Raw genomic sequence first — 12,809 nt, 5'->3', positions numbered from 1 at the left:
CGTGTCCTGTGCGACCCCCCTGAAATCTACACCTATGAGCCTCCATAACATATTACATTCTAGTTTTTCACTTTTTAATACATTGAAAGTAATGAAATACAGAGAGAGTACATGTTTGACATTGATTGTACCTACCCATAACAGTCAAGCAATGGCTTCTGCTGGGGTACGGCAACACCACATGGACAAACCACGTACAGGACTGCAGTACACTGTAATACTAAAACCAGTAGTAGTAATAACTGCAATCTCTTAAGTTTATTTATGATTGTGATTAGGCTATATTTATTAATGGTTATCTCTGAAGGTGGTGCTTGGTTGCCTGTCATAGCATAGGACATTTTTTACTTATTCTTATCATTATTTGGGAGGGGGGGCCAAGGTGTGATCATTTGGTTGAATACAAACTCATTTTAGGCAGGTACAGTAGACCAGTCATAATTCAGAATCTGTTTTCAGTTCATAATGTGATTTAGTGGTGCATATTTTAAAACAAATGTGCAGCTAATCGAATTACCACAACCCAACTGACACTCAATAAGACTGGGCATTTGTGGCCCCTGAGGGCAGATGCCCATTTTGCCCAGCTATTAATCCAGCCTTGCCGTAAACTACAATTTGGGAACATACTATAATGCTCTATTTGCAAATATGATCTCCTATAGCAGAAAATTCAGTGCTTGTGATTATTTTTTATTGGCATTACAGCGCCAGTGTTGATGCTAGTCGTCCTCCCTCACTGTCTCCCCCCTTTTTATCCTGTCCGCTCTCCACTGTTCACCCAATAATAAGAGCATCAAGTACAAATATTGCACAAATCCCCAGTTTACTGACCACACTGTTTAAAAATGTAAATATTACATCCCATTAACTAACTCTGTTCTTAATTAATTTTGGGACATCTTGATTAAAACATTCAAGCAAAGACCTTTGTGGCACACTTTCTCACTGCGAGTAAATGTCCAGAATTTCAATACGTTTCATTGTTCCATGTACGGCACACGGGCTCCTGAGAGATTCACACAAAAATGGCTCTGCTGTAAAATTTGCTTTGACAGTCTGAAACAGGATTTCTTAAAGCAGCACACCTACCTAAGTTGTGAGCCGACACTGAGCCCGTTTGGCCGGGCGGCTGCTGAACCTTTGTCCGAATGATCCTGCAGGAGGAGAGAGGAGATATTAGTGTGTGTGAAGTGGTCGTTTGTGTGTGTGTGAGAGGATTCTGACTGACAGAGAGAACATGACCATCGTGGGAGCTAAACCGTGTGTGTGTGTGTGTGTGTGTGTGTGTGTGTGTGTGTGTGTGTGAAGTGGCTGAGGCAGGAGGCTGACATGGCAGAGGGGCCTCACACTTCCTGCTTGGCTGCTCATGCAAGCCTTTTCTTCCTCTTTCCTTTCCTTTTCTTTTCCTTTCCTCCCCTCTTTTCCTCTCCTCTCATGTCCTCTCCTTTCCTTTCCTTTCCCTTTCTTGCCTTCCCTTTTGTGTCTTTTTCTATCCTTACTCTTGCGCACCTTCCTTCCCTTTTGTCTGCCTCTTTTGCTCACTCCTTCTCTCTCTTATTTCACCATCCCTCCCTCTCTCTGGCTCTATGCTCGGGGGAAAGGGTTGTCATTGTACCATCGTGTTGAACCACTGAGCTGCAGCCACTTCATACATATGGAGACCGGGGCCTCTTTGCCTTTCTCCTCTCCACTCCCGGACACACAAACACACACACACACACATAAAGAAAACACAGTATTATATTGCTCTGAGCTCTACCTACACTCAGTACCTGTTGCTATAAGTTGATACTCAAACACACAGACAGAGTACACAGACTGTAGTACCTGTTGATGGAGCTGACACTTGGGACGCTGTCGTTGTCACACACTCTCTCGGCCAGGAGCCTGTCCCGGATCTCCCAGGCAAACATGGTGGGGTTTTGGCGTTTGTAATCGGCGATCTTGTCGACCACTTTGGGAGTAGCAACCTTTGGTTTGGATCCCCCGATTACCCCGGGGCGGATACTGCCCGTTTCATAGTACCTGCCAATCAAAGTGCAGGAGATGCTCATGTTGGTCATAATAACACAAGAAGGTTGAGGCATTTTTAGAAGAAGTGTTAGAACAAAACTGCTAGAAGGTTGAATCCATAAATTCAAACTTGTTATTTGTAATTGTTATTTCATATTCACCAAGCCCCATAGGGTGTTTAAATTGGTTACATTGTGCCATGTTATCTTGAAATTAAACATTTTGATTCAAAGATTAAAAAACATTTTAATGATCAGTTGATGTGACACTGGTGCTCTTATTTGGACATTGTTTATCAGTGAAGGTGATTGTGCAAATGTAATTGAGTACCACCTAAAAAGAAAAGGTTTTCACTAAGGCCGGCGTTGGTCTATACTTCTCATATTGTCAACTTATTTGTTTGTGGTTCTCAGCTCCAAGCTCCACTGAACATGTAAATCTTTAAAAATAGGTCACAAATATAAAGTTTAATTTCTTCTTGAGTTAAGTCATTTCACAGAACAGCTGACAACTGACGTGTTTTGCAAGATTTGCTGCTTATAACATTTAACACCTTGTGGTGATTTGGACATTGTTCCACCCAGTCTCAACTCTTTTTCCTCATGGCCTCTCAGTAGATAAATGACTTCCCTGCTGCAGTCAGGACTTCTCTCTGGCTCGAATTCAAAAACTCTTAAGAAAACATTTCATGTCTCTCTGACCTGTCCCTCACCCTTCTCCTTTATTTGCACCTGATCTTGAAAAAAGATGATCCTCCTGTATTGTGTCGCATTCCTCGAAGGATATTTAGCTTCACACTCTCACTGTCCGCAGTGACAAAGCGAAGTGACGAATGAGATGCAAAATCTGCAGAGGTTGTCCAGTGCAAAAATGTATTCTTTAATTCTGTTGAAGCTAAAATTAGTCTAATTTCGTCATATGAAGTGGTTATTTTCCAAAGTCACAGTCTTTTTAGTGTGATATTCCCTATTTGTTTACAGTATATTCTCCCACGGCAGTTTAGCAAGGAAACACTAAAAGAGTAAAAGCTGATTGTTTACAGCTGCCACTCTACATAGACCAGCAGATGCAGAGAAAACAACTGTTGTAACTATATAAAAATGTTAATATCATATCAATCAGTAAATTAACCAACACAGTCAAACAGAAATATGTGAAATGGACACAACCTCTTAACAACGTATTATGTGGTGGTGGGCACAAGATGTGTTAAGATTTTGCTACACAATACACTGCCGAATGATTGCAGTTTCATTGCCAATGGTTGCACTTTGATGAGGTTTAGGTAAGGATTAACACTTGTTTAGGAAGTTTAGGAAATGGCAGTGGTTTGTTTACAATGACTACATACAGGACCTAAGTGACGTAACCTTATGTACTCTGCATAGTTATACAAAGTCAGTAAAGTCACCTAACTACGCTGACTTGTGGTTTTACTTAGGACACAAACAGCAGTCTTCTACGCAGACTTTCTCACTCTTTATACATAGCATGTGTCCATCAAGTCAAAAAATCTTCATTTATTTTGCATTGGCATTATTTTCATATTGCCAGCACAAAATTTTAACACATTCCATGCCCAACCACCACATAATGTTTTCTTAAGTCTTTGTGTCCATTTTGTGAATTTCTATCAGACTGGGCTGAAAAAACAACGACCATCACACCACTCAGTATGATGAAATCCCGCCAATAGGTTAAGGTTACCCAGAGTCACTACATGTGAAACTGATCTTGTCAGTCTTCTCTGTGGTTAAAATCTCACTACGACTTGTTTGTCATGCTGCAGTCATCAGAGCAAACTGTGGATAACTGTCAGCTAAAATGCCAAAAATATTTACGATGTCTGACTCAAGCTGGCTGTTGTTTTCTTCAGGATTTTCGCATTGTGACACAGAAGTAAGAAGAGGGTGGCACTGACACACACACACACACACACACACACACACACTAATGCAAACACACACACTCACAGATTCAGGCGTTTCGTGTCCACCATGGCTATTTCATGAATGTATTTGCATGCAGAAGGGGCAGGGGGGGTGGGAGGACAGCAAATGTGCTACACAGCTTGCAGAAAAAGGGGGGATGCTGTGTGTGCGCGGATGCAAGCTGTCAGTCAGTCTTAAACCTGCTCTCTCTCTCTCTCTCTCTCTCTCTCTGTCCCTCTCTCTCTCTCTCTCTCTCTCTCTCTCTCTCTCTCTCTCCCTCTCTCTCTCTCCACCGCTGTACGGTAGAGTAATCCCTTCCGTGAAGATGTGTGTTCCTGTAAATGTGCGTTTTCTTGTCTGTCTTTGTGTGTGTGTGTGTGTGTGTGTGTGCGCGCGTTGCCCCTATGTGAGTGTGTTGCACATTTTGACTATTCACAGCTGGAGTATAAACACAGCTAAAGGAAAAAACAATCTATTTCCAAATGGAAAACTATTTAAATTATTCACAGCTGAATCATTGGTGAATAAACGAGCATGGTTATTGATATCCGCACAACGATGAGCTAATACACACACACACACACACACACACACACACACACATACACAGACACACACAAAGTGGTAGAGTTGGTGTTTTTATTCTGCTGGCACCAGAGAGACAGAGAGGAGAGGATAAAACAACCCTCCCTCCCTCCTTCCATCCCTCGATCCCCTCTCCTCCCCCCCTCACGGTAACGCTTCAGTGAGTTGAACGGCCAGGACAGGGAGAGAGAGGGAGATAGAGAGAGAGAGACAGAGAGAGGGAGAGAGAGAGGGAAAGAGAGGCAAGGGAGAACAATGAGCAACACATTTTTTGATATAGCTGAGGGTCGCTGTAGCTAATCCTTCCCCTCCGTCCCCTCAAATGGTCTCTCTGTCTCTCTTTTTTCTTTTTTTCTTGCACTCTTCTTCTTTAACACGCCTTTTCCCCTTTTGATTGTGTTCCTTGTTCTTGTCTTTCTCCCTTTCTCCATCTCCCTCTGTCTTTTTTTCTTCCTTTTTTGGGGAGGTGCAGAAATATGGTGCCACTTTCATTTTGATGCTAATTCCAAAAAGTGATGAATCTTTTCCCTTTTGTCCCCCTTTCTTCTCCGGGGGACGGAATGAGCAGGGATTTACTCTTGAATTTAGCTTTGAAAAGGCAGAGAGGCCGAGACAGAGACTGAGAGAGAGGGAGTAAGAGAGAAAAGCGAGGTGAGGAGAAGACACTGAAATATTGAGAGGGGTCGGACGAGAAATACAGGATATGGAGAGGGGAGAGGAAGGTTAAATGGCAACATAAAGAGAACAGATTGAGAGAAATAAGAAGCAAGCAAAAACAATGTCAGCAAGCAGTGGAAGTGCAGCTTGTGCATGATGCTGAGGGAATCAAAGAAATGGCAGAATAGGCACTACATGAGTCAGTTTGACCTGACAGGGGCTTCAGTTTGACACATGGTTAGCCAACACTGGACCTAAAGCCTGTGTGTTCTCATAAAACTAAGCAGAATGACCCAAAAATGAAGCCGATACGTTGAGCTGTCCTGCTTCATCCTACAGTCCATTGCACTTCAAAGATTTTGGGAATCAGGAAGCCCACATTGTTATACACCTTAGCCAGTTACACAGACTGTTGGCACACTGTTGAGTGCATAATAAAGACTGTAAATATTTTCAGCACCATCATCATATGGTCATAGGTGTTTTTTACCTGCCCAGTATCTTGCTGACACATCCGTGGCTGACTCGTAGCTGGCGTGAGATGTCGCAGGGCCGAACCCCTTGGTGGGCGAGCTCCACTATTCGCTGTCGCACCACATCTGGGAGGGGCCTGCCGTTTACAAACACACCTCCGAGCTGGTTCACTCCTCCATGTCCTAGAAGAGAGAGAGTGACAGAGGGAAGACAGTTTGAAATGGATCAAAACAAGGTCAAGGATGAGTGAGAGAGAGAAATATCATGGCTGCCTGGAAATTTAATTAGGTTACAGGCAACGAAATGAGACAAAGAAGAACTTATTCAAATGCAAGTGACCAAATGGAGGTTGATGAGGCAATGATGAGAGGTTTTAAGAGGACTCTGTGGTTTTGGCTTTAGCTACATGTGCAACAAATAAAAAGTACATAATGACCACTAAATCAATGATAAAAATGTCTTAATTTATCCGAGGCCCGATTTTTCCTCTTATCAGATTTTAGGAAAGACATTGGACAGGCATGGGAAGTAACGTCTGCTTTTCAAACATGATCATCATGATTCTTCTGTCAACCTCAGATAACCTCTTTATAGATTAATTAAAACCATTTTTTTTTAAGAAACTTTGATTTTAGACTTAAGTTTGTAGGAGGGGTGTGATACAAGAGGTGCTCAATACAGCTGCAGTCCTCCATTGTTAACTGGCCATGGGCGAAGGTTTCATTTCAACATTCAGGGGGACACATGAAACGGGGGATTTGGGGGTCTTCCAGAAAATTTTGAGCACCATACGCTTAATTTCCTGCATTCTGGTGAATGTCTTTAATTTTGTCAAAATAAGTCCTCTGCTACTTTCACATTTTTATTGGGGGTGACAAATGCGCATGTTCTAAATATTAAGGGGGAAGTATCCCCTGCATTGCCCTGAAATCCACTACGCTGACTGCTGAACAGCTCAACTGAAGCAGTTGGAGTTAAAATGCCTTGTTAAAAGGCTGTTCTGTCAGCTATTATTAGTAATGTTTACATAAAAATGACATCCAATAGTAACATTCCAGTCTGGATTAAAGCGTCCATATTTTATCTTATTTGCTCGGCTTTAATGCCGCCTGTTCTCATGGATTTCTCTTGACCAGTGAAAGACGACTACTCACCAAGACTTCAACAAAAACATTATGTCGCATTTGTGCCATTAACAGCTTGTTGCTGTGTGTCAGCAGTTGCATGTCAAAACATGGCATGCTCCCTAAATCACTGACCAACACTGAAAAATATAAAAGTAGTACAAGAAATCTCTTATTTTGCTATAGGATGTGCTCTGTGTGTGTGTGTGTGTGTGTGTGTGTGTGTGTCATTATTGTTTGGAAGGTTTGTTAAAGAAATATTAACTTCAGGAAGGATCCCACAGCTGCTGGAGTCAATTTACTATCACATATACATGTGATTTCTCTCCTGCCGCTGATTTATCTGGCTCAGCATAATACACCAGTTTGACTATTCCAAAGTGCAAACTTTGCCCATTTTCACCCAGGGCAGAGTAAGCTAAGATCTTAAGTAAATGAGGGGATTTCAATTAATTATTGACCAAGGCCTGGCCCTGGCCCCTTACTGAAGGATACCACTAATATTCCCCCTGAGGGATGAAACAGAAGGAAATGAATGAGAGAGAATAAGACTGGTATACACGAGAATAGACTTAAATAGAAGCTCAGCCTTTACAGAATTCTGATGTTATAAACTGATAATAACATTTGCTCTTCTAAATATTAGACACAGAATAATGGCTAAGTTCTGCTTTGGACTGACTGATTTATATAGCAGCAGCAAAGGAGCAGGGACATTAAGCAGGAAATGGGTGTGAACTGGAGCAAAGGCATGGGCGTAAGTTTTGTTTTTACAATTGGGGGGACACATATGAAACGGGGGTTTGGGGACATCCGCCAAAAAAAATTATGCATCAAATACTGTGAAATATGTCTTCTGATACGTTCCGTTCATGTTTTTAATAGAGGGGGACGTCCCCCCCGCGTCCCCCCCAAATGTACGCCTATGACATGGGATTTAGTGTGCATTCAGATCATCAGAACATAACAAAAAATGTCCAAAGGTGACGTCTTTAAATTACTTGTTTTGTCAGACCAACAGCCCAAAATACAAACACTCATACAGACACTCAGTTAACGACCACGAAAGACTCGTAACAATACTGAAGAAGCTAAAAATAGAAAATTACTGACATTTTTGCTTAAAAATCACTGAAGCAAATAATCAGTTATCCAACATTTTGCCAATTAATTTCTGTCAGTCCCCTAAACTATCAGTCAACTGATTATTTTAGCTTTAATACCAGACCTGGAGCCAGTCCCAGCATGCACCTGAAGAGAGGCAGGGTAGACCACTGGACGGGTCAGCCGTCTAAGGCAAGCACACTCTGTCAGACACATTCACACTTCTGCAGACTCTCCATCGAAAGCTCCAAACAGTCAAACCAGGTGAGAACCTGCAGGCACTTCTTCCTGTGAGACAACAACCACTGTACCAGCCAATATGTGTATATATGTAATAATAATATAATATAGTCAGCAGTAGTGGGGTACAGTACACAGCAGAAATGAAAAAAATGAGAAGAACTATTTGGGACAACAGTGTGTGTGTATATGCTGTATATGTGTACTGTATATCTCACCAAAGGCAGAGTATAAATCAACCAGATTTTTTCCACCACATAATCCACTGGCTTTTGTATTACCATAGTGATTACGTCTTTAGGGGAAACACACACGCACACACCCTCACACACACTAATCCTAGCTGTGGGGGTAATAGATTTTAAACACATTACCCCAGCAGGGATACCCCCTTAAACACAAAGCTGTCCCCTGAACCTGTCCCCGTGTCCTCTTCTTCCCTCCATCAGCATAAAATAAAGAAACACACACACACACACACACACACACACACACAGCCTCCTCCAGCTCAAATATAAATAGATCCACACATGGGGGATAAATACAAAAATGTGAAGTCTACAGTCTCATTCTGTGAAATCAAACAAAGCTATTTCCAAACGGCTGATGTGAGCGGTCACTCTCTTCCTTACTACTTTATTTTTTGAGATAGAAGAAGCCTCATTATGCAGATGCCTGCTGCAGACAGCACAATTTGAAAAGCAATCGCTCTTTACAAAAGACACCAATATATAGACAGAGTCATATTTATGCAATGCCCATGAACGCCAGGCTCAGCCGAAGCTCAAAGTCTAAACGGCATGAAATGTAACAACCAGCATGAACCTTAAGGACAATATAATCACATCAGCTGTAGCAAAAGCATTTTTCATTTATCACTGAATCTGTTCAATTAAAGGAGCAATCCACTAAATGAAAGCCTGGGTGTTTAAATTCTTCAGTTTTGTGTTGGCATGGCTGTGGTGGGACAGGTGCATTAAAGGGGCACTCCACCTATTTTACACATCAAAACCAGTTCATTCATCATGTAGGACTCAGCTTTAACTTCTGGAGGAGTTTTGTGAGAAATCAACCCTCATGGTGTGAGTTATCCCAGCTTGGGTTGAACACTACAAATTGCAGAAACACTACTGATGTGTCTAAGGCTGACACTTTTGCATTATGGGATATGTAGGATCCAGCGTTTGGGGGACATGACCCATGGTAGGGGCTCGTGTTGACTTCATACTGGAATTTCTAACTTCGAAACAACACCTTGAAAAATATCAATATTTGATATGATTTCAACACCATGCTGAAGAATTAAAATCAAGGGCATAATTTTTTTTTTAATAAATATAACAATAGAATGACTGTAGTAGAAATGAACAATAAGAGAGAGCGAGAAAGTGCAGGTAGGGGACTAAAAGTCAGGGACATTATTCTGGGCTGAGGTAATGCATGTTTTTAGGTGATATATGAAAATATTTCTTAATGCCCTTAGTATGTTTGATAGGCAGCACTGCAATAATATCACACCACTGCCTCTGGATGAAGTCAATCATTAATTGGGAACTGAACTGATAGTTTTTAACTTGGTGATTGCAGATTGTATTTGGAATATTTGCTATTTATGGAAACAAAATCTGGGCCATACAGCCAGAAGGCTGTTGTGTACTGCATCTGCTGTTTAAAATGATATCAAATATATCTATAAGAATTGCGTCCTTGTACTATCTCGCATTATTATGATGATTTGTTGGCTTTCCTGTGAGTGAACATGCTGGTGGTGGAATTAAGGTAAGCAGGTACTATTCTGCTCCTGGGTCAGTGCAGGGTGGAGTCAGTTTTATTTACATGCATGGCCCAAAATGACATTCTCAGATTTCCTTTAAAGGGCTTTACAGACTACACCATCTATCATGAGATCATCTGGGAAGCACTTCACTGCTGCCTGAACTCCGCTGATCATTGGTCCTCTTTCATCCCTACATATTTTGAGACATTTATTAGAAAGTTTATGGTAAAGAGATGATTGGGAACAGGGGAAGAGAGAGGTCCCTAGTTGAACTTAAACTGGGGATGTCATCGTTCATGGTCAGCACCTTAAGCGTAGCCCTAAACTGCCATTAAACTGGGGATACTCAACTGACTGGAAGCCAGGGGCCAGTTAATAAAAAACATTACCAATATCTATCTGTGTATATAATAAAAGAACAGCCTGTTTTCAGCCTGTCAACGTTTGCTGTCCTTACTCATCTTTGCCAAGAAGTAAATGAGCACCAGCCTCAGACAGGTCAGGTGTGGGCAGGCGCGTTGCTAGACTGACATTCAGGGCTTTGCCTGAACCTTTGTTGAGGGGTCTGGGGGGATCTTCCCCTGGCCCTTTTTGTATAAACAAGCTTTATTTTGATGTTTTTTTTGCACTCTGGCACCTCATTTACATCCAAAGTACAAAAAAATTCCCAGCATGAATCAGTTTCTTTTCATTTTGAGTTAGAGAATGGTCCTCACCCTACCATGGCCCAACTGGGTGCTGGGTGGCGCGCCACAAGTTGAGGGAAACCTTACCAAACCTTACTGTTCTTGTAATTTTTGTGTGTGTGTGTGTGTGTGTGTGTGTGTGTGTGTGTGTGTGTGTGTGTGTGTGCGTGTGTGTGTGTGTGCATGTTGGGATTTTATGATCCAACTTGGTGCTAAGATGCAGAGAGAAAACTCTTCTCTCTCACACACACACACACACACACACACACACACACATTTTCAGATTTACCTTAACGCCAGAGTGAGCCTGCTGACCTACATGGACAAATTCAAGCCCTCAACACACACTCTCTCGCTCTCTGTGAACGTTTTGTATAGCTGTGCGAAGGCATTATTCCTCCCTCCTCTCTTTATTATTATGTCCTGAAACCTTTCGATGAATAAAAGCACAGTTTTTGCAGGCTCGTTTATAGAAGCCGACTGTGCTACGTCCTCCTCACCACAGGTATCTGCAGAGAAGACTCGCCCCCCTCCCTCTCTCCCTCTTTCTCAGATAAGAGTAAATGAAATGGTTCCTTTCACCCTTCCTATCTGGGCCAAGGCATGAAATACGCCTTGCTTTGTAAAGAGATGGAGAGGAATGACTTGTGACCTACAAAAACCTCCAGATAACTATTTATTCACTTATCTGTGTATTTACTGTTGGCATTAGACGTTCAGACTCTCACCATTCATGGGGAAGGTTATGGGGATTATGTGTTTGAAATTTATTTTCCGAGCCTATAAATACTGATAGGGACAAATGCAATAACTCACACATTCTATAAAGGCATTTGTTTATCAACCACTGTAGCATAATTCTTTAAAAAGGTAGCATTTTGAAGACTATATGCCATGTTTTTACATAACTGCATTATTTGGCAGCGCAAGAAATGGTGTTGGCCTCAGACTAAATTTGATGTTGCAGGGTGTTTTTTTTTTTTACCATTATAACCAGAAAACAGTCAGATGTTGTCTTGCATTTTGGGAGGAATCCATTCCCTTTCTTGTGGGTAGATGCCTAAAAAAGATATATTTCTAAAGACGTCACCTAACAGAAGAATTCAGGACTGATGTTCCCTCACAGCTGTGTGAGTTTAGCAACAGAGGTCCAGTATCTCATCACACTGACCAAACAAATTAACCACTTGCTCCCAGAAATTCAATCAGCACTGGCCGGGGAGGGAGGTTTTGTTGCAAATTAGATACAAAGATTCTGCCAAATTAGGGTGTCTTGGCTTTTAAAGGTCTTTCCATAAAAAGCTGAACCTACAGTCTCTAGAGGACGGGAAACTGTTGGCAGAGGCAGCAGCTTCATTTTCATCCCAGAGAAACAGAATCAGAGTGGGACAGAGACAGCCAGGGGACCAGGGGTCATTATGCAGCCCTGTTGTATTTTATTTATTTACCCTTTATAGGAGCTGACTTAAAAGCCCAGCACCTCCTTAAATGTTTGATTGATTCACTGTTTCCGGGAGGAAAAAATACAGAGATAAAGCAGAATATATTCGAGCTCCCCCATCCAGAAAATAAAGTCCATTAGGCTCTCTGTCTCTCTCTTCCCACTACATCCCTCCCTCTCTCGTTCCTTCTCTCTCCCTCCCTCATCTCTCATCTGCCTCGTCACGGCCTGACGACTCAAAAATAAAGCAAAGGAGAGAAATCGCAACAAAACGCCACCGGTTCTCTCTCTCTTCTCTCTTGAAAAAAAAGGAAAAAAGGGGGGAACTAGAAATTACTTTTGGCTGAAAACCTGTTTGGAAAGTTGCCCGCGAGAATACAGATGAAGCACATTTCCTTGAGCAAACAGTGAATAGATCTGTGAGATGTGCCAGCCAGGCGTTTTGGACGTATAGTGTTATTTTTCTCCTGAAAGGTGGAGTAATTAATATTCTGTCGGCGAAGTGTGACTCAGGAAACCTTGTTAATAAACGGTTAGATTTATAAATAGTTATCTTGTATAAAAAGAAGTCAGTTTGCAGAGATTCCCGTAAGAAAAACCATGATTTAATTAAAAAAAACTGGTATGATTGCGTAAAAAATGGATAAATTAAATGCTGTTTTTTAACTTTCGTTATTCAGTGGACAGTGGTCGGGATAACGTGCGATTCAAGTAAAATTTGTGCGTATCTCGCTTATTTTTGCCTGTCATTTTTCCCCCTTTTCTTTAAGCCAT

The 12,809-nt window shown here is 41.7% G+C and overlaps 1 protein-coding gene across 4 annotated transcripts in view; it reads right to left on the bottom strand.

Moving 5' to 3' along the window:
• Positions 1 to 12,809, bottom strand: part of pax5 (paired box 5) — a 68,659-nt gene that overhangs the window by 46,165 nt on the left and 9,685 nt on the right. For all 4 annotated transcript variants that reach the window (XM_078164445.1, XM_078164457.1, XM_078164447.1 and 1 more), the window contains exons 2-4: positions 5,680 to 5,845; positions 1,831 to 2,028; positions 1,093 to 1,157 (exon numbers count right to left, since the gene is read on the bottom strand). In XM_078164445.1, the coding sequence (XP_078020571.1) occupies positions 1,093 to 1,157; positions 1,831 to 2,028; positions 5,680 to 5,845 (429 nt within the window). The remainder of the gene's footprint in view (positions 1 to 1,092; positions 1,158 to 1,830; positions 2,029 to 5,679; positions 5,846 to 12,809) is intronic.

Source organism: Epinephelus lanceolatus, chromosome 3 (assembly GCF_041903045.1).
Source record: "Epinephelus lanceolatus isolate andai-2023 chromosome 3, ASM4190304v1, whole genome shotgun sequence".
Taxonomy (NCBI): Eukaryota; Metazoa; Chordata; class Actinopteri; order Perciformes; family Serranidae; genus Epinephelus; species Epinephelus lanceolatus.
This window is presented reverse-complemented; position numbering and strand designations above follow the sequence as displayed.